The sequence below is a fragment of the Centropristis striata genome, chromosome 19, assembly GCF_030273125.1.
Source record: "Centropristis striata isolate RG_2023a ecotype Rhode Island chromosome 19, C.striata_1.0, whole genome shotgun sequence".
Taxonomy (NCBI): Eukaryota; Metazoa; Chordata; class Actinopteri; order Perciformes; family Serranidae; genus Centropristis; species Centropristis striata.
The window spans coordinates 29,188,001-29,211,194 of NC_081535.1; the positions used below are offsets into that span (position 1 = coordinate 29,188,001).

Here is a 23,194-nt window from a genome sequence, read left to right on the forward strand (position 1 = left end):
CTGAAAGGCTCCTGTAATTCATTACTTTGGGTTGAATTTTAGGAGTTAATTGTGGCCAAAATATTTTCTTTCTGTATTTATTTATTATGAATTAACTGTTTTTGGAGATTTTTTTTTAGTTTTTTGCTTGCCAAATTGGGAAGAGTTCTCCTTTATTTTTCATAAATATTTTAGAACAGAGCAGCTGGATCTAATTCAAATATACATAAGTATAATAAACACTTCTTTCAAACATAAATACATAAAAATCCAAGGGATACTGTGCTTTTTTTGTTGCAAATTTAAAATGCCTATTTGTGCATGTCAACATGTGTTTATAATGACTGACGCGTCTTCATCAGGGTCATAATGACAAGCAAAATAAAGGCATTTTCATTTTGCATAAACAATACAGTTTGTCTTGGAGTATTTTTGAGGTAATCGGCATTTTATATATTTTGAGAACATATTCAACCCCTGTTAAGAGCCATTCAATAACAGAAATCTCAAAGTGTCAGCAGCTTCTCTACTGTCTACTTTCACCAGTTAATTCAACTGTTTTTATCTCATTCTACTGTTGGGTATTTTTTTCTATTTCATCTTCTTATTTGCCTAATTTTGTAGAGTGGTAATTTTTTTTTGCACATTGTCAAAACTGACCCAAAGCAATTGTAAAATCCTGTGAATTCTGTTTGAAATTAAGCAACAAAAGTCCTAAGACGACTGTCTGTATTAGTCTGTCTTTTTCTTTCTCAAACTCGGCTTATTTGCACAGATTATTTATTTATATTTTGAAGCCTGTATTTGACTCAGATATAGTCATTCTCTGATGTTGGCGCCCTCTTCAGGAGAGTTTGGTGAATTGCCACAGAGCTTAAATGTTGGGACAATATAACGGAAACATTAACTGAATAAATAGATATTTAAATAGATATTTTTAAATGCAAATATGTAAAAACTATTTATCTATTTCATGATTTCTTTAATCCTGGCTTTATGTCCCTGGTACCAATGCACTGACAGTGGTGGAGAAACTACATTTACTCAAATACTACTTAAATATAATCTAGAGGCATTTGCATGTTACTTGATAATTTTATATTTTCTGTTCATTTATACTACTTCTTCACAAGTAACTTTTGTGTCTTTATTTTGCATCCAGCAGAACAAATTTGAGACCAAAAGTACATTTCATACCTTTTACACGTCACCAAAGTGAAATAAAAGAGTGATTAAAAAAGCGATTAGCGAAAAAAGAAAGAAAACTTTTTGGTTTGCAAACAAATCACATTTTAAATCACAAATTTATTTTAATTTTACTTCAATGAAAGCAGTTTTGCTCTCAAATCAATTTTCTCTTGCATTATAAAGAAACAAAACTAAGTACTTTTTAATCTGTTACTACTTTAGTTACTTTGCAGATTGAGATTAATAACTCAAAATATAATCAATCAATAAATGATAATGTATTATTGCAGGTTAGAATAAAATAATGTGTTAATCTATATTAAAATGACTTAAAATATTCATGTGATAAACACATTAATGCATTAATAATTATGATCCAATAATATAATATAATTATATTTCTTTCTGTACTTTAATTATACTTTATTGCTGTTACTTTGTATTTGTATTTAAATAAAATAATAATAATGTAGGACTATAACAGGACTTTATTTTTAAAATATTACTACTCTATATTTTTTCATACTTAAATTGCTTTTTAAGTATAAAACTTTTTATTCAAACTGTATTTGTCACGCGTTTTGCTTCTATAATAATATTTTTTAATGCAGTAACAGTATTTCTTCATGTGGTATTGCTGCTTTTAAAGTAAATGATCTTCTTCCACCACTGTGCATTGATCAGCTTTTAAAAATAAATATTAAAAATGCAACTTTAGTGTATTTTCTTGTGACGTGTGAAGGAGAAACCTGGATTTTAAAATTTTAAAAAGAATCTGGATTAATATTGTGATGTGAAATCTGAGTTGTGACATATTCTTCTGCTCTAAAAAAATAAAAGTGATTCATTAGTTGTTATTTTTAAATCTTTGTTGCAGTAAAGAGCCGTTTTAAAAACTCATCTGTATCCAGAAATCTCTTGAAAAGGCATATTCTGTCATGATCCTCGCCACCTTCCTCATATATACTACACTATCATATGAACACAAAAATAGTTTATGCACTTACAAAGCCCAGAAAATAGATTATAGCTCACCAGCAGTTCAGTCCGAAAAGAGAAAAATCAACAAAAATGCACGATAACACCCAACTTACCAATGTTATTAACTCGGAATATCATGCAATAAAATACCATCTACAGCATAAATTGTAGTCAAGTCACCACGATGAAACTGGAAATTTACATAAACAGCGTGATACTATAATTTTCAACCATTGTCATAATTTCAGTAGTTAACTTGCAATGTTCAGTACACAGAGAATCAGTTAAGAAACGACAGTAATATGTTAGCATGCTGCATGGTTTTCACTGTCTCACAGAGCGGCTCAGAGGGGTCCGGGCGCACGCGGAGGCGTCGGTTCAGGGTTCAACTACACTCCAGAGAAAGAAGGGAGAAAATAAACAAATAATAAATAAAAAGCTCCACTGAGTAACGGAACAAAACGAGCTATTAAACACGCCCACCGGTCTCTCTCTGTGAGACACGTGGTGCACTTTGTTCGTTTCACACAGGCAGCCTTAGTCGTGCAGAAAAAACAGCCACTGGTAATAAGAACACGGGTAGGAGTCATGCTCGTCATAGAAAAAACAAGAATGAAAGGTTTAAAATGACTAATAAATATACTGTACAGTCGAAAGAGCACAACAAGAGACTGCAGCCAGAATAATATAGAAGTAACAATAAGATTAAGGAGGAGTGGACAGGAGGGAGGAGGAGGAGGAGGAGGAGGAGGAGGAGGAGGAGGAGGAGGAGGAGGAGGAGGAGGAGGAGGACAGGTGTGTCCAGGTGAGTCGGGCGGCTGCAGCCACAAACTGAAGAGGAGACGCAGGCCAAAGTTTCCTTTTTTTCTTTTTTGGGGGGCTGGTGTGCCCTCTGCTGTGGTGTGGGTTTAATGATGGTGTCAGTGTCTGCTGCTGCAGAGAGAGAAGAGGCAGGTGGGTGTGCAGCAGAGCGATCCTCCGTCTCCGTCTCCATCTCCATCTCCATCTCCATCCACCTGCACCTCTCTCTCAGAGCGGCTCTCTCTGATTATCCACTTATTCTCTGCTCCTCTCCGCCTCCTCGTCAGCCTCATGTACCTGCAGGGAAACCACACCGATTGTTAATATGCAAACTGGGAGTTTAAAGCAACATGATCTCACAGAAATCCATGAAATAGCCACGGATTTCGCTTAACTCAAAATCCGTGAAAGTGATTATGTACATTCACTGAGTGAATATTTAGAAAATAAAACATATATTTCTGGCTACAAATGTGATCAAAATCCATTTTTATGCAGAAACTAAGTCAAAATATTGATTTTTCACTAAAAATGAGAGAACTGTCCGCCATGTTTTTTTTTCTGACCGCTGGGACCTTGAAAGTCACGTGACTTGGAACAAACCAATAGCCACGGGATATGACTGTCATGAACTTGCATTGTAGCGAAATCCGTGTCAGTTTCACGGAAATTTGAGCGAATCCGTGGCTATTTCACGGATTTTGAGTTAAGCGAAATCAGTGGCTATTTCACGGATTTCTGTGAGACCATGTTGGTTTAAAGACATGATATGCAGGATTTCACATGCAAAAAAACAGACTCAAACTAGCTTGTGTGGAACTCAGTACCTGAGGAGGTTAAACTGCATACAAGGCCTTCACAAAAAAATTTAAATTGTGGCTTATCAACACCTACAGCTGCCAACACTAAAAGATAAGCCTGTTGTGTTGTTTTGATGTTATGATAAAATGTTATGTTGTGATGTTGTATGTGATGTTATATTTTTTCTTAATTGTATCGTAAGTGTTTGTATATGAATTTTGCATATTGTACGTGGTTTTTTTTTGTTTCATAATTCTCTGCTTTTTTTACATCATGGCCAGGGGACTACAGATGAAAACTAGCCTTCTGGCTAACTCTGGCTTTTTTAACCATGTATAATCATGTGTTTTATGAAATTGCACTGTCCCCCTTTAAATAAACTAATAATAATAATATTGATTGGCCATAATAATGGTCCTCACATGTCTACCATATAACAACAATATTTAAAACTCTGAAGCCCCAAAAAGTATGAAGAGTATGTTTTCCAGTTTTCTCTGAATCTCTCAACAGTAACTCAAACAAAAGTAATTCCTCTCCATCATCACTTATGAACGTCATTTTGGGCACAAAGCCACAAAAAAAGAGAATATAATAGTGATAAAATGCAAATAAAGCATGCAAAAAACTGATAATCTGATAAAGCTCTTTACAAATCAAGAATGAATCTTTTGTTGTTTTGTTTGCAAACAGTATGAAACATTTCATGGATAGCACGCCTTTAACATGCAGGTTTTTGGCCACTTTGTTGGTATGGCTAACTTGTATTAACTCTATTTTTGAACAGGATAAGGATTTACAAATTTAGCAAATGTTAGCAGACCATCCAGGACGTCCTGTGTTCACCAAACTGCATCAGAAAAACACAGATTTTTAACTTTAAACTGCTTTATTCAATGTTTTTACTTGTTTTACCTCTGATCCTCCCTTTTCAAGTATTTTGGAGAACTACAGTTGCCTTCAGGTAACATTAAACATGAAAGGCTCTCTCTACAGACAGTGTCTGGTTTGACCTTCCTGGGCTACTGTAGATACAAAGCGGTGCAACATGTTGGACTCCAGAAATGTTCCATGTTTATTTAGATATGAAGGGCTCATTATAAGTGAATTAAAACAATGATTCTTAGTTTCAGACACAGTAATTAAAGACCATACACTTCCACTTTAAAAGTTTGGGGTCACTTAGAAATGTTCAAAATTTTTTAAAATCAAAATAAGACAGTGTTGACATTGTTCAGGTGGTAAATGACTATTAAAGCTGTAAACGGCTGATTTTCTTATTAAATATCTGTTACATATTGTCCTGTGTTCCAGTGGCACATTGTGTTAATCCACGTTTATACAGATCTTACATCTTAATACATTAGAATATGATGAAGTCCATTTCCAGTAGTTCAAGTCAAATAGCCCCAACCAAGTATTGAGTCATATAGATTGACATATTGTTCAGAGGCCAACATTTACATATTAAACATACTTTTTTTAAAATTGGTCTTCTGTAATTCTAACATTTTTTTGAGACACTGAATTTTAGGTATTCATTAAATGTAAGCCATAATCATTTTAATCAGAAGAAATTAAATAAATTAAGATTCTCATTCTCATTCTCATTCATTCTGTGTGTAATGGATCTATATAATGTGTTATTTACACCTTTTTAATTGAATTACTGACATAAATAAACTGCTATGATATTCTAATTTATTGAAATTTGTTGAAAGGCTCATTGATCATTAAAACACCTGAGCATTATGTTAGCACAGCTGAAAACTGTGTGACATTATGCTGATTTGAGGAGCATTAAAATGATCCTTCCTCAGGCCGGCTGAGTCTCTAGAGGTAAAGTTGGAGATTTGTACAGGTTAAAATGATTATTTCTATTGTTGTCAATGTCTTTACTATATTTTCGATTCATTTTGTGACTCATTTCATGAATAAAACAGTTTGTTTTCATGGAAAACAACACAGACATTTTCTGGGTGACCCCAAACTTTTGATCGCACTAGTGTAATTATAAAAACTATATTCAATTTTGCCAAATGATTCCCCTTAAATCTTCTACAGTGGTGCTTTAAAACCTAAACAATAAGCTAAGAGACATTAAAATCATCTGTGGATCTGAGGTGATGATTCATCTTCATGTAACCACTTACACATTTGCTCCATTGTTTATATAAAGCTATTGATTACAGCTACGTTATTAATCATAGAAATCTGACATTTGACTTTGGCTTCTAATGCAAATAACAATCTTTTCATTATATATTAATATATTAATCACTGGGCAGGTAACCACCCTCACGCCCAAATATGGTCACTTCTGGCTTCAACACAACATATGTAAACAAAAGCAAGTTACATCTTCAGTGAGCAGCAACTAAAGCTCAGAAAGTCACTGCAACACCTCCACAGAACCACAGCTTATAATCTCTCCTCTCCTCCTCCTCACCTCCTCTTACTCTCCTCCTCCCCTCTCTTCCTCTCATCTCCTCTTCTCCTCCTCCCCCCTTTCTCTCCTCCTCCCCTTTCTCCTCCTCCTCTCCTCCCCCATCCTCCTCCCCTCCTCTCTTCCTCCTCCACTCCCTTCCTCTCCTCCTCCCCTACTCAGCTCCTCCTCCCCTCCTTCTCTCCTCCTCCCCTTTCTCCTCCGCCTCCCCCCTTCTCCTCCCTTCCTCTCTTCCTCCTCCCTTCTCCTCTCCTCCTCCCTCCCTCCCTTTCTCCGCCTCCCATCCCTTCTTCTCCTCTCCTTCTCTCTTCCTTTCCTCCTCTCCTTCTCTCTTCCTCTCCTCTCATTTCCTCCTAAAATTTCTCCTCCTCCTCCCTTCCTCTCTTCCTCCTCCCCTATCCTCCTCCCCTCCTCCTCTCCTCTCTTCCTCCCCTCCTCCTCCCCCCCTTTCTTCCTAGTCCCCTCCTCTCTTCCTCCCCCCTCTTCCCCTACTCCTCCCCTTCTCTCCTCCTCCTCTTCCTGATCCTCCCCTTTTCTTCTCTTCTGCTAATTACACTTCCTCAGATTAAATAAACAAGATATAGCATTCAAGTCAGTGAGATTTAAAGGTGCTAGTCACCATGCTAGCAGTTTCCCCCTGCTCCCAGTCACTATGCTAAGCTAAGCTAGGTACCTCATCCCTGCAGCGGGGCGGCCGGAGCTCCTGAGCAGTGGAAGTGGACGTTCTGCCACCGGCTGTCCCTGCGGTGCCATACTCTGGTCTCCTCTGATTGGCTGGAGCGGGGGTGGCCCTGCCCGTCCACGAACTGCGTCAGGCGGATGTAAGCGATGCAGGCGGCGTCGTCCCCGATCATGTGCACGTGAGGGTTCAGGATGGTGGTGTGGATGGGTTTGCTGTTCTTGGAGAGGACTGATGGGACAGAGGGATCTAAAATTTAAATTCACCATCAGCTCCTTCAGTATCTAATCATAAAAATAATAATGAAATCTCTAACTGCAGTCTTACGATTGTCAAAGTAAAATCTGTGGAAGTCCATGCCCTCCACCAGGTTCCCCAGACCCTCCGGCTCAAACGAGGTCAGACCGGGGTCGCAGATCTTCCTGAAAACACGTAGGAAACAGTCAGGACTTTCACAATTAATAATACTATGCTTTAAACTCTAAATCAGTTTTTTAAAGTTGTGAATATTCTTTTATACCTCTTGTATAATGAACAATAATGCATGTTATTATTATAGTGCACTATATGCTATAATAAACTATTAATATAGTCTACTATGCTATAATAAACTATCATTATAGTATACTGTATGTTATAATAAACTATTATTATAGTATACTGTATGTTATAATAAACTATTATTATATTATACTGTATGTTATAATAAACTATTATTATAGTATACTGTATGTTATAATAAACTATTATTATAGTATACTGTATGTTATAATAAACTATTATCATAGTATACTATATACTATAATAAAGTTTGACCACAGTTTTGTGACATTTATATTGTGTCCTGTTTGCAAAATTAGACATGAAATTATTAAAATAAAAAGCTTATGCGTCATAATTTTGTCTCAATTAGACAGCAACTTTATTTAACTACTTTAAAGTGGTTTAGTTTGATTGCATAATAATAAAAGGGTATAATAATAATAATAATAATAATAATAATTGATATATTAAAATAAGTAATAACATAAATAAAATATTCAATACAATAAAACATAGCTAATAAAAGTAATACATAAATAAATAAACAAGTTGTTGAAAACATGTAAAACAGACTGGTGTAAATATCAAATTGTCTTATAATTGTGATTAAATTACTCAAAATTAGTGGAATAGCAAGTAAAAATGTTGACTTTGGCCTTGTCATTTTTGACATAATATCTCATAATTTTCATTTTGTACCTCAATATTTAACTGAAGTAATTGTGTGACTTACTATCTCATAATTTTGACAAACTTTTGACGCTTTATTAAAATATTCATGCATGACTTTCAATCTAATGTCTTTTTCCAAGTGCAAATGTGCTTCCATCACTGTGACACACACAACCTCCTCTAATATATCTCATACTTGCTCCTCTCATTTTATCTCTCCTCATATTTTTTCTCCGCTTTCTTTTATCCTCCTCTTGTCTCCTCTCGTCTCGTCTCCTCTCCTTGTTTCCTCTCCTCTCCTCTCCACCCCTCCTCTCCTCCTCTCCTCTCCTCTCCTCTCCTCTCCTCTCCTCTCCTCTCCTCTCCTCTCCTCTCCTCTCCTCTCCTCTTCTCTCCTCTCCTCTCCCCTCCTCTCCCCTCCCCTCACTCAATCTACCAGAGCTTTATTCTTAATTGTGTGGTGGGCAGAAAGAGAAAGAGAGAGAGCGAGCGGATAACACAATAGCTGTAATTACTCTTTAATCTTTAAATACCAGGACAAAACACATTTGAATGTCAATCAGATTAATGGTTCTCTCTCTGTGAGCTCCAGTGCTCATTTTACAGCATGAAATCAGACTTTCAACACGAGCTGAAGAGAAATAAATGAAGAAAGAAAAGAAGAAGTGGACTCACGCATACGCCTCAAAGTCTCCATTGTTGACAGCTTCGATCAGCTGCTCTGTGATCTTTATGATCTCCTGTTTGCGAGCTGCAGAGAGGAAACACAGAGAGGAAACACAGAGATGTGACGGAGGACCAGAGCCACAGAGCGACTCTCAGCCACAGACAGGAACTCACCTGACACTTTGTTACTCATTGTAAGTCATCAGTGAGCTCTGCTCCATGCACAGAGTTGTGTCCTTCCCCTCCCCATGGTCCTCCTCTTTCTTTCTTTCTTTCTTTCCTTCTTTCTTTCTCTAAAAACTACATAAAACAGTCTCCCCGTGCCGCTCTCTACCTCCATCCATCATCCATAATTTCTCTTGTTTGCATGTGAGGCTGCTTGAGCTCATCACGCTATTCTTGTCCGAGCGCTTTAGATGAGATTTACTGTGTCCTTTCCCCTCGCTTCCTCCCGACACTGAGAGGAAGGCTTAGCTCGCTCTGATTGACTCTCTCTCTCTCTCTCTCTCTCTCTCTCTCTGTCTCTCTCCCTCTCTCTCTGTCTCTCTGTCTGTCTGGGTTATTGTAGTTTATTTTATCTTTGGCCTTGATCTTTCTATAACCTCACACTTGTTCACTTTATTCTGCCTTCTCCCTCAATGCAACTAAATTACAAAAAGTTCAGTTCAATGGTCTTAATTCAGATAAGTTGTCCTGGTTTTTAAAAAGATTCTTGCCTGAATATTCAAGTGGATGTGACTGGATTTTTGTTGGTGCTGCTCAGATAATAGCAAAAATCATAGCCATGAATATCTTGGTAAATATCGAGATCACGATTATCTTTTTAAACTCATTGACAAATAAACATCATGCATATATTGAAATAATTTTTTTTTTTTTTACCCCAAATAAATTATATATATATGTATTTTATTATTTTTATTATTATTATTATTATTATTATTATTATTATTATTATTATTATTATTATTATTATTATTAATATTATTATTATTATTAACAATAATACTACTACTAATAATAATACTAATAATAATAATTATTATTATTATTAATATGAATATCAATAACAACAACAACAATAATAATAATAAAATGAAATACAAATATAAATAAATATAAAACCTAAATACAAAAATATATCTTTTTTACTCAAAAACTTTATATATATTTAAAATTAATAATACAAATATATGAAATACCAATATAAACACATATAAATGTATCCAAAATATAAATATAAATAAATATAAAACTTTAATAAAAAAATTCTAATAAAATATAATAAAAATATAATAATTATTATTTTATTATTATTATATTACTTGAATAGAATAAAAGATAGAATAGAATAAAACTAAAACCCAGACTGTCTGGGTTATTTTAGTTTATTTTATCTTTCTTTAACCTCACTCTTGTTTCCTTTATTCTGCCTTTTCCCTCAATGCAACTAAATAACTAAAAGTTAAAGTAGCAACGTCCCAGGACAAAAGTCCTCCATTCAAGATGTTACTTAAAGTTCAGTTCAATGGTCTTAATTCACAAAAGTTGTCCAGCTTTTTAAAAATATTCTTGTCTGAATATTCAAGTGGATGTGACTGGATTTTTGTTTGTGGTATTTGGAAAATAGCAAAAATCATAATCATAAATAATGTGGTAAATATTGAGATAACAATTATTATTTAAAACATAACAAATAAACATCATGCATTTATTGAAACAAAAAATATTTTTTACACAAATTAATAATATATACATATTTATTTTTAATTATTATTAAATATAAATTAAATTATACATGTAAAACCTAAACTAAAGAATATATATAAATATAAATGTAAAATATATATATATTACAAAAATATATTCATATTCATATTATTATTATTTGAATAGAATTAAAAAATAGAATAGAACGAAACCAAAACCCAGACTGTTTATTTTATCTTTGGCCTCGACCTTTAACCTCACACTCCTATATTCTCCGTCAATGCAACCTAATAATAAAAACACCGTAAAAGTGACAACATCTCAGTATGAAAGTCCTCCACTCAAGATTTGACTTAATGTTCAGCTCAAAAATAAATAAAATCTCTTTATACAGATATATGTTCTTATTTCAAAGTTGTCCAGGTTTTTAAAACATCTGTCAGATCCCTAAATATTGAGGTAAATACATTTTTTTATTCTAAAAGTATATAAATAAAATGAATAAACATAACACACACACACACACACACACACACAAATATTATAAAGTCTAAAATTATTATAATTGAATAAAAAAAATAAATAGACAAAATACAAAATATATAAAAGTGGCATAAAGAAACAATCATGAATATGTTTGGTCAATATTGAGATCATGATTATTTTACACTATTACTTATTATTTACACATTATTATAATATATTATATTATATTATATTATATTATATTATATTATTAAATTTTTTGAAGTTAAAAAAAAATATTTTAAGGTTAACAGAAATGTAATAAAACTAATAAGAATAAACAAAAAAATAAAATAAAATAAAAAAGAAAGAAAGAATTTTAAAAAAGAATGTTCTAAACTGTTTAAATAAAACAATGTATGAAGGGAGTATTATTTGTTTGTTTTATTGACTGACACAAAGTTTGGGGACAGAATGTACCAGATGTGAACGTTCTCTGTCCACACGGTGGCAGCAGAATCATCAAGAACACATATATCTTCTGTAAATTGGCTTTTCAATCATTGCAGGATGTTTCTGGGTGTTGACCGGTGTTTGTTCGTGCATCATGTTTGATTTTGTTTTAAGAAGAGAAAAGAACAACAACCCACCTTTCACATCTTCATCCTCGATAGTGGTGTTGCTGCTGTCAGATGATTCCTGCAAAGTGCACAAAGAAAAACTTTAATTATTAACAAAATTACAACATGAGTACACCCACAAGCGCTGACACACACACATGCACACACACACACACACAGACACACATTTCTGCATCAAACCTAGAACATGACTCAATCTTAACACCACGATTTTGCCCAAAAACACAGCACAGACACAGCTGTACTCTGTGACTCAGCGGCACACTGCTGCCTGGCTGCTGACTGACACACACCACTGTACAGCACAGTAACCACGGCTACACACACTCCGAACAGCGGGGTGATGAGGGTTTAATCTGCCGACACACACAGCAGCGAGAAAACCACCGAGCTCCGTTCAATCTGAACACACAGGGGCAGCAGAAGACAACTCTCTGCAGCTCTCTCATGCACAAAGACACAAGAAGACGCACAATAATCAACACAAATCCTGCTGGGTTTTTATATCAGCTTTACCCACACAGATAGAAGAGAAACGCAGTGAAGACGAGGGTGAGAAATGAAAAAATAAACACGAGAAATTAAGGGATGGAGGGAGAGAGGGAGGATGTACCTTAGTCCCATCTATTGGATTATGGATTACAGTAGTCTGAGGCTCCTGGAGGAAGAATGGAGAGAGAGAAGGAGAGAACATGGGAGGGGGAGTGGATGGAGATGAAGAGAATGTTTTTGTTTTTTTACGATGAGAGTTTGAGAGACATAAGAGGAAGATTAATAGAGCAGGATGTGAGAGATTAAAGATCAGAGAGAGTTAATGATGGAGGATGTTTGGAAGAGTTTCCACATGAAACCATCAATGTTTATGATTCATCTGCACCAATGCAACAAGTTATTATAAAGTCTCTCTCACATCACTCACAGAGAAATCAATTCAATAAGAACTGCATGTGTAATACTACATTTTAACCATATTCTACATTTTCTATTGTCAAAAACCGCACAAAAAGACCAAAACCAACAGTTAAAGTATCCACTAACAAGTATTGTGTATATCAGTCTGATTTTTCTGCCTTTTCTGTGCTACGGAGGTCAGATTTTGTCCAAAAACTTTTAAAAGAAAAAGGGAAAAAATGGTCATACACAAAAAATATTTCCATAAATTTAAAATGTTTTAGACATGAAATTTTTCTTCAGGGTAAATTAGAATTTGCTGATTTTTTTTTGCATTGTGGCTCCAAGTCTGCAAGCATTTTTTCTTTTATTAAAATGCATTAAACTTATTAAAATTAAAGCACAGTGAGTCAAAGTGCCTCTGTTTACATGCACACTATTATTAAAAATATGGTAATATAATTAATGTGGTACAAGTCATCTAAACAGCATATTCCATTTTGAACCAAATAATAAAATAAATAAAAACTATAAAAGACAATGGAAGTATTCTCATAAGTTTAAGAATAAATAAATAAATAAAAATTGAATAAAAAAATAAAAACTATTAAAGACAATGGAAATATTCTATTAAGTTTAAAAATAAATTAATAAATAAATAAAAACGAAATAAATAAATAAAAATTATAAAAGACAGTGGAAATATTCTATTAAGTTTAAAAAATAAATAAATAAAACTTAAATAAATAAATGAAAACTATAAAAGACAATAGACAATATCCTAAGTTTAAAAAAAAAGAAAGAAAGAAAGAAAGAAAGAAATCAGACTTTAATGGTTGGTTTTGGTATTTTCATGATATTTGTTGACGATAACAAAAATATAGATAAACACAAATCATGTAGAATAATTTCACCTTCTTGTGAATATAAAACCTGTAAAATCTGTTAGAGAAATCGTAAGCATGCAAAATAAAACACACAAACAGCAAACAAACACTACACTGTGAAAAATATATGTTAACTAATGCTTTTTCTCTTTCTTTGCCATATAGACAACATCTGAGAGGAAAAGTTCAACATTTTGGTTCAACATATTTTAACCTTTTTACTGAGAGTGAGATGAGAAGATCCACTCTCATGTTTGACTGGCCAGAAGACTTTAACTTTATCTCAGCACAGACTGGAATCAGTGAGCCTCCGAGTCAAACTGATTAACTACCACCCTGCATCTACAAACAAACAAGATGCAGGGTGATAATAAACAAGTGAGCTCTGAAGGTGTTATCAGGTTTCCCTGGTTCCAGTCTTTACTCTAAGATAAACCAACAGAAAACTCAACACAACATCAAAGTTTCTTGTAGCTGCTTTAAAATCAGACGTTAGTTCTTCTCTCCTGCAGCCTGACTGGGTCTTTGGACTTGAGGGGGGAAGTTGTCAAGTATGTTTAAGTCAAAAATCTCAAGTTAAAGGGAAGTGATGAGTCATTGGAGTTAAAGTCCAAGTCTTCTTTGACTTGTCAAGTCTCAAGTCAATTTTGCGACCATCTGTTTCTCAGGTTATCAGACGATTAAATGGGCATTTATCAGCACTCATCGTCCTATAAGTTTGAGCGTGTAGGGCCTGCTCCACCTGCTGGTAGGCCAGTAGGTTGTTATTAACACGTGTAATCAGCCCGTTCAATGGCTGCTCGCTGAAAACAAAGTGATAACGTTGAGTTAAAAGGCCACAGTTTCCTTGCAAGGTTAGGGCAAAACCCGATCTGGGTGGGCGTAAGAAAAGACAGTTTAAAAAGTAAAATAAATGCATGTTAATGCATGAAGTCAAGGTTTAATAAAGATGGAAGACCTGGAAGTGACATAGTAACAGGTGTCACGTTAAAACTAATGCACAGACATTAACTGATGTTATTTAAAATAACTTTATTGACTTTTCTTTTAACATGGGACACCTGGGTTTTTTGACCCATCCACCTCACCTCTCGTAGTTACAGCGACAGTTCATGTTTCCCCTCTTCACTTTCACACTCAATAACATCACTTCTGCCTTGGCCGCCTGGCTAAACCACACACGGTAATAAAGCTGCCCGTTCAGTGGGTTGATAACAACCTGCTGCACCTGCAAGCAGGTGGAACCGGCCCCTAATGGCCCATACCTAGGAGATGCAGTGGTGGAAAAAGTACTTCAGTAAAAGTACGAATACCACACTGTGAAATTACTCCACTACAAGTAAAAGTCCTGCATTCAAAACTGAAGTAAAAGTACAAAAGTATCAGCATCAAAATGTACTTAAAGTATCAAAAGTATTCGCTATGCAGAATGGACCCACTCAGACTGTCCAAATATATTACGTCAGTATTATTTTTGATGCATTATTGTAAGCTTTAGTTTACTGTTGTCAATGTAGGGCTGATTGTAATCACCTAATATACCTTTATGTGGATTAATTAATAACAATTTTCAATGTATTATGTTTTTATGTTAAATCTCGACCTGAAAAGTAACTAAAGCTGTCAGCTAAATGTAGTGGAGTAAAAAGTACAATATTTGCCTCTAAATGGAGTGAAGTAGAAGTATAAAGTTACACCAAATAGAAATACTCAAGTAAAGTACAAGTACCTCAAAATTATACTTAAGTTGAGTAAATGTTGAGTAGTAATAGTAATAGTGAGTAGTTACATTGCTGATAATGCCCATTTTATCATCTGAAAACATCTGAATCAGTAGGATTGGCTGGAAATGAATCATGTAAATGCTACTTGATTCAGGAAATGATTTGAAGCTTTTAAATCTTTGAGCTTCACCAAAAGTCAAAAGGCCCAAGTTCAGGTGAGTCTTTGGAGTTTAGTCCGAGTCAAGTTGCAAGTCTTTTTTCAATTTTCTGACCTGAGTACACACACCTCAGCTTAACATGCAAGCATGAGAGAGGTTTGAATCTTTTCATTTAACTCTCAGGGGGAAAAAAGTGCATTTTCCAAACTGTCAAACTTCTCACTGAAAAGCTGCAAACTTTAAATCAATACCACTCTGATCTAGAGTCCAAAACACACACAGCTCTCTCCCTCTGTCTCTCACACACACCTACACACTCTGCATCGTGTAGGTTTAAAGAACGGACAGACAGACGGACAGACGGAGGGACGGACAGACACAGAGCTGCGTACCAGTGCAGCAGAGGGGGTGTTGCCTTTGGGACTGGTGACTATGCTGTTTCTCGTGCTGTTTGTCTGCGGCTGTGCAGGGAAACACAAAGTGCTACATTAGTGCTCAGAAACAATGGTGAGAGGTGCCATCTGCTGGTTGTAAAGTGGGTGAAAAGCAAGAAAAACAAGTGTAATACAGGTAAAAATAGCAGAGAGAGGCAGAAGAGTGCTCCAGAGACAGAAATAGTGAAGGAGTGGAGTGCACTCGGCCTCCAGAGAGTCAGAAAGCAGACAGGTCCAAAAAAAAAGGTTCCCCTGCACCTCCCACTGCAGCGTTAATTAGATAAAAAGGTTTTCTACTATTCATCATTTCTATCTGCAGTAAAAATCCAAATCTGAGCCGCGAGCCGGGGCTGTTTCACTCCCATTGGCTCGGCCCCGGCTCTGGATGCTCTACGGCAGATGGCAAATTAAACCAATGACAGCTGTGCACCTCTGCAACATCTGTCAGATATAAAGAAACATCCATTTTGTTAAACTAACACGAGCTCTTCCAGCAGACATTAGCATCTCTAATGCGTCCCCTCCCCGGGTGAACGACGCTCAGCTGCCTCGCTTCAGTTTCACAGAAAAAAGAGACACACACTTATGAAACAGGCCATTCACAAAAGACATGACAACATGCTGAATATATATATACACACACACACACACACACACACACACTGTGTTTTATAACAACACCGATAGCTCCTTCTTTCCTCCAGCATGCACAGACAGGCACGACGGAGCAACTTCATGCTTAAAACACCAATTAACTGTTTATTTCTCTGCTCGTTATTCAACAGGACAAAAGGAGACAGAAAACTGACCATTATAGAGAGAAGATGGGAAGTGTGGGAGAGAAAAGATGTCTTCAGAAAACATTTGCAGATATGTAGATATTCCACCAGTTTGCTGCATGTTTTTAGTGTTTTTTAGTGTTTTTTAATCTGATCTGAGAGCGGCAGAAGGTCGTGCCAGTAACCATTCACACTCAGGTATGAAAACGATTTAACTATTCAAAGAGCTCATCTGTTTTTAAACACAGCAGATCAGCAGGAACATGCTAAAAGGAAAGCTGACAGCACGACTCGCCACAAAAATCTGTCCACAAACATTTATCCTGGTTATATAAAACAGCAGGTGTGGGAAGAAAAATCTATTCGCTGAAGTTTTGCAGGTTTTTCTTCTAAGATTTTGGAATCATATTTTTTACACCTCATGTTCAGTTCGACTTCGAGTAGGGGCCACCTGCTGGCAGGTTGAGAAGGTTGTTATCAACTTGTTAAATGGCTGGTGGCTAGAACAAAGTGGATATGTTTAGTTAAAATGCTAAAGTTTTCTTACAATTACACTATAAATATTTCTCAATGGTTAGGGCAGAAAAACATCCTGGTTAGGAGTTATAGAAGATTGCTTGTTACGTAACATAAGTTGGGTTGCAAAGTGGTGGAAAATTTCCAGGTAATTTCCAGAAACTTACATTGGAAGTTGAGCTGGGGAAATTTGGAAATAGGAAACTTTCCATGGGAATTTATGGGAATTAACTGGAAATGAGGGGAAATTAAAACAGACTGTATCACAGCCAAAGATAAATATAAACTTTTAGTTTTGCCATACGCTGACATGCTGCAAAATAATACAGAAAAAAAAAGATTTATTTATACATAGAACTTAATTATTTGATTGAACGTCAGGTCCTTCATTGAACAACAAAAACATTAAATATTACTCATCCAACCATACCCCAACCGTTCAAAAATTATGTAAAATGACCCCCATTTTGACTCTCTGTTTGACTCGGTTTGACTCCCGGTTTGACTCCCAGTTTGACTCCCGGTTTGACTCTCGGGTTGACTACATTAGTTACCCTGACCCCATAAATACCAAAGTAATATGGACCCTGTTTTTTTTAATGCGTCTTGGACAGATTACCTGTGTCTCACGTGTTTTCATTTCTACGCGCGTCACTTCCTCTAGGTCAAATTGCCTCGTGCACATCTACACAGTCTCTAGATGTAATAATTCAACTTTTTCCCCATGGACTAATGTTGAAAAAGTTAACAAAAATTCCCAAATTTCAATCCCAAAATGCAATACATTTTTTAACCGAATAATATTTGAAGTTAAAGAAAATCCAGAGTTACAAAGACAAGGCTTAAGTTAAACAAAAGCACAAAGTTTTCAAAAGTTGCTTTAAAAAAAATCCAGATTTCCCTATTGACAGAAACAATTGTGGCTATGATTTTGCCATAATCGAGCATCCTCTGAGCTGATTAAATCTCCTCAGGTCGACGGGAAACAACACTGCAGCTTGTTTATGTTATTTTAAACTAATCACTGGGCTCACATCGCAGCTCGTCCCAACAGTCTCCACCCGGTGAGTCAGACCAGCTCCGTCTAATGAGAACATAATTAGAGACGCTCCTGCTGTATGAGGTTTCTGTAGGTGGCCTGCTCTGTGGCATTAAGTCGCCCATTAGTGTCACTGAGAAAATCAAAGGGCAGAAATCAGCTGGCATATTTTAGAGCATTGGACTTTTACCCTTTGAAGGTATTTGCTGTGTGTTGATGCTGCCGGCGCAGCAGCCAGAGGCGTCAACAGCATTCAGCTGCTAAGTCACATTCAAAACCCTTCATCTGTGCAGACTGCTTCTGTCCTGTCCTTATTTTGCATTTTTATGCCACGAAAAGTGATAAAAGTCATTCGAACAGGCTGCAGACCTGCATGTGATAACTTCACTGTGGTGGATTTCAGCCAATTTCAGCTGGAAAGTCTTCAACTGTCTATCAATCAAAGTGGTATTCATTAACTTAAAGGTGGAGTAGGCAGTTTTATTTTTGGCAGAAAAACCCATATTAACCTTTCAACATATTAAAATTTAAGTGGTCTGAGAGAAAACTAGACTCCTGCACCTCCTCTTGGCTCTGTTTTCAGACTTTATAATGGGAGACTTTAGCCAATCATTGTAGAGAGAAGGTTTCCTATTGGCTGTTCCACAAATGCACAATGTCATGCATGTCCTTTAGGATGCTGGAAGTCTGTTTCAATGGATAAAGATCTTGCAGAAAAAGTTACTTTTCAGGCTTCACTGCAAAGCAACCCCAAAAAAGACTTAGAGAGAAAGAGTCTGATAATAAAGGCAATAAAAGGCTACAATATCGATAGAAAATGTTTCTAATAGTTTAGCCTTCTGCTAACTGTAGCCAAAGTCTCACTGCTGCAGCTAATTCCAACAAGATCTCTAACCTAAACGACAGAATCGACCATTTGTCAGCACCACCCATACACATATTCTACATACACTTATAGTTCGTGGTGGTAAAAAAGGTGCAGTTTCTGTGAATTTAGGCTACAAAACCACTGGCCTAGGTTTCGTCAATTAAGTCAAGTCAATTTTATTTATATAGCCCAAAATCACAGATTTGCCTCAAAGGGCTTTACAGACTATACAAGCTATGACACCCTCTGTCCTTAGACCAGGGATGAGCAACTGGAGGCCCGGGGGCCACATACGGCCTGCACCTTCACTTGAAGTGGCCCTCAGTACAACTACATGCATTTGAGCATGAAATCTTAAAAGTTCAGTGTAAAAATGCACAAAATTACTTCTTGCAATTAATGTTGGTCTGCTGTTCTTGCACTGAGAAAAAAAGAAATCACAGTAAGTGGTTATTTTTTATTTGCTTCAAACCTTTTGTATTCCTATTTATACTGTTATACATACATTTGAGCATGAAATATGTTAAGTTACTGCACTGTAAACATATTTAAAATTGCAGTTTCATCATATTTGGTTAAGTGCACGGTCCTATATGTGGCCCTGTGGTAGTGTCGATGAAAAATTGTGGCCCCCTCCAGCATTTAAGTTGCCCATCCCAGCCTTAGACCCTCACATCGGTCAGGGTAAAACTCCTAAAAAAAAACCTTTTAACAAGGGAAAAAGAAGAAGAAACCTCAGGGAGAGTGACAGAGGAGGGACATGTCGTTGTACAGGGCAGATCAACTGAGTAGAATAGAGTAGATGGAGGTTTAGGGCAAAAAAGGTCCTGGTTAGGCGTTAAAAAAGACAGTTTAAACAGGAAATAAATTATGTAAATGCTGGAAGTGAAGTAGTTACGAGGGTGACTACTGGAAGTTACGTAACGTGAGTCACGGAAGTAACGTAACAAACTTAAGTTGTGTTTTTCTGCCTTATATTGACGTTTTTGAGGGGAGACCAGTTTGACTCATTCAAGTTCATGTAGCTAGCTGGCCAGTCTGTCATCTCAAAGTCATTTACAGGCCACAAGTTTTTTCACGATAAGAGCTGTTTCACACCAAGCATGATTTTTTCACATGGAATCTTCTGGTTGCTTGACGTACAAATATTCAGGTACATGTCAATTTCAGCGTATTTCCACCTGCAGAATTATCTGTTTGACTGATGTTATCCTTTGCAGTGACTGATGTCAGACCTCCTTGCTTGCTATGAGGAGGAGGTTTTCCATCCTATGTCAGAGGACTGCTGGTTGTCATGCTTAAACTGGAGCCTCTACAGAAATCAGAAGAGACTAAAGAGAAAGGGAGAGAGTGACCAAGCAAGAGGCTGCCAGACAAGAGTCTAGCAGCCTCAAACAGGCTTAATGCCGACCGCCATTACTCTACAGTCTGCAGCAAAGGAGTCAAAGATTTATTATCATTAGTTTTTTAGCCTCTACGCACATCAGGAGAGACTGAAGAGAAAAGGAGAGAGTGACCGAGCAAGAGGCTGCCAGACGAGAGTAAAAACTAAAACAGTCTTTTAGATGTTGGAAGCAAAATATAAGGCTACAGGCAGAAGACGAGCTTGACTTTCTGCTGTTGGACGAGTAATCTGTTGCATTACTCTACAGTCTGCAGAAATGGAGTCAAAGTAGTTTTATTGTTATCTGATTAGTATTCAGGTTGTCCTCCAATCATTCAATAGTAGAAGTCAGACGTAGGAACCCAATCGTTCAATGAAAAAGGATTGTGCTCAAAATTCGTGACAGAGTTTATATGATTGAGACTTTTCATTTGTTCGACACTCAGCTAAGATGTTAAACTTCTAATTATGAGTATGCTAGCATTGTCTATGTGAGCATGCTGACATTAAAATAGCTAGTAGGAATTTGAGTCTGTAGAAATGTGAAAAGGAAGGAGAACAAAGAAGGAAAATGCAGTGAATCATTTCTCTTTGTTGAACACAGTGTGATGGAGCTGAGAGTCTCAGACACACTGAAGGGAGAGATGTTTTCACACCCGGAGGCTGAAAGGTTCCCCCCCAAAAAATGTCTTAAAAGAATCAAAAATATGTCCAGCTGAACGAGATTTAAGGCTGAAAAGTGATTGACAGCAGCAACCTGAACCACCCAGACTGAAGAAATCATGAGAATCAGCAGCATTTTGGGTTTAAACCCCACATGAGAGTTTCTGCAGGGAGGAGGGAGGTGATTCATATCCCTGCTTAACAAATAATCTTTGTGTTACAGGAGCACAAAAGACTAGAATACATTTCCGTCAGTTTTAGGGGGAATGGACGCTGTGGGAATGAATAATGATGTTTAATTTTGCAGGAAACTGAGGAAAAGTGGTTTGCTCTGCTTGCACATCAATTACGTCCTCCATGTGAGGAGCCCAGCGCTGCGAGCCTGTCGTTATATTTCTGAGTCACAGTCTGATTCACCAAACATCTTTTCAGATTTACAGACTGAGGTCTTCTTCTGCTGCCCTCAACACCGGCTGCTGCTGAAAACACGGCGCTCGGTCAATCTGGCTGCAGAAAAAGTGTCACTTAATGTGAAGCTCAAGGACTGAATATATCTATCAGCTGTTCTAACGTGAAAGGTAATTAACTGGCCAGAAAATGTGATGGTTTGAGAGTGATATCACTATTTGTAATTAAAGCAGCAGATTTTTTATGTCACTAAGGGGCAGCAAAGCGTGAAAACACACCTTCATCTAAAAGATGTGGATGTAGCCTGCAGGTCTGGAAAGTGAAGCTGCCTGTATTCTTTCTAATATCCAGCAGGGGGCGACTCCACTGGCTGCAGAAAGAAGTCAGATTGTATCAAAGTCTATGAGAAAATTCACCTACTTCTCTCTTGATTTGTAACCTCAGTAAATATTCTCATAATGAGTTTATGGTCTCATAACGGTCATAATAATGGTCATAATGGTCTCATATAAAAAATAAAAAAAATAAAGAGTAGTTATTTACAACAACAGTTGTTAACGTTGATTTCTGATAGTTAACAGGTAGGGGGAGGGTTATTGTGTGGCCATACATGTATGCTGATAGACAGACAGACAGACAGACAGACAGACAGACAGATGTGTATGTTTATCTTTATAGAATCCTCACAGTGTTTATGGCTTACACATTATGCTTCAACCTGGAATGAAATGTGTTATACCTATAATGTTTTTGCTGGCTTGCTTGATTTCATTTCTGTTGAAAAAAATGCAGATGTCTCTCAAACTGCAACTCTTTACTGTGCAAATACTCAGTTTTGTCCCCCAGTATGAGGAAGTAAACATACTTAAATAACATTGTTTGATGTTAATTTGGGAGTTAAAGCTTGAAAAAAAGGTCTATTTCTTGTCATGACTTTGATAATAAAGCCACCAGCCCTCAGATTTAAACTGTCACTTCTCTCTCAGGATGGTAAAGTCGGCGACCGCATTCATTATATAACAATTGATCTTAATTCTCTCTGATTGCCTTAAGCTACTGCACCTGCTCAGAGAGAAGAAATGAGCATATTCCCTGGAAATTACTGCAAACTGAGATGAGTGTGAAATACAAAGAGAGAGAGAGGGTGAGAGAGAGCAAGAGAGAGAGAGAAAGAGAGCGAGAGCGAGCGAGAGCGAGCGAGAGCGAGCGAGAGCGAGCGAGAGCGCGAGAGAGAGAGAGAGAGAAAGAGAGCGAGAGAGAGAGAGAAGAGAGAGAGAGAGAGAGAGAGAGAAAGAGAGCGAGAGTCGAGAGAGAGAGAGAGAAAGAGAGCGAGAGTCAAGAGAGAGAGCAAGGGAGAGAGAGAGAGAAAGAGAGCGAGAGTCAAGAGAGAGAGAGAAAGAGAGCGAGAGTCAAGAGAGAGAGAGAAAGAGAGCGAGAGTCAAGAGAGAGAGAGCGAGGGAGAGAGAGAGAGAAAGAGAGCGAGAGAGAGAGAGAGAGGGAGGACAGGACAGCGGTCGGGTGCAGAAACACTGAAATAGCTGCAGGGTTGTGTGCATTGGTGTGACGTCAGAGTGCAGCAAAGGAGAAACTGTGATTATGTAATGATAGCTTAATCATCTGGTGGGAAATAATCTGAGATTAGCATGAGGCCACCCGAGGAGAGAGAGGAGGAGTGGAGTGCAGAGGAAGAGAGGACGAGGAAGAGGAGGAGAGGAGAGGAGATGCAGGTTAATAAAACAGAGTGTGTCATAAAGAAACAGGTCAACTGAGACGGAGAGAGAGGAGAGGAGAGGAGAGGCAGCCAGCGGATGCTGCACTATCAAACATAAATCTTTAACTCCAGAAAGCTCCAGTGCTCTCAAAGTCTCTTA

At 36.8% G+C, this 23,194-nt stretch overlaps 1 protein-coding gene across 1 annotated transcript in view; it reads right to left on the reverse strand.

Moving 5' to 3' along the window:
• Nucleotides 1–6,870: 6,870 nt before the first annotated feature.
• LOC131992012 (calcium/calmodulin-dependent protein kinase type II subunit beta) overlaps nt 6,871–23,194 on the reverse strand; it is a 61,154-nt gene continuing 44,830 nt past the window's right edge. The window contains exons 15-20 of the mRNA XM_059357349.1: nt 15,625–15,693; nt 12,186–12,230; nt 11,582–11,630; nt 8,766–8,841; nt 7,203–7,297; nt 6,871–7,106 (exon numbers count right to left, since the gene is read on the reverse strand). Of these exons, the coding sequence (XP_059213332.1) occupies nt 6,871–7,106; nt 7,203–7,297; nt 8,766–8,841; nt 11,582–11,630; nt 12,186–12,230; nt 15,625–15,693 (570 nt within the window). The remainder of the gene's footprint in view (nt 7,107–7,202; nt 7,298–8,765; nt 8,842–11,581; nt 11,631–12,185; nt 12,231–15,624; nt 15,694–23,194) is intronic.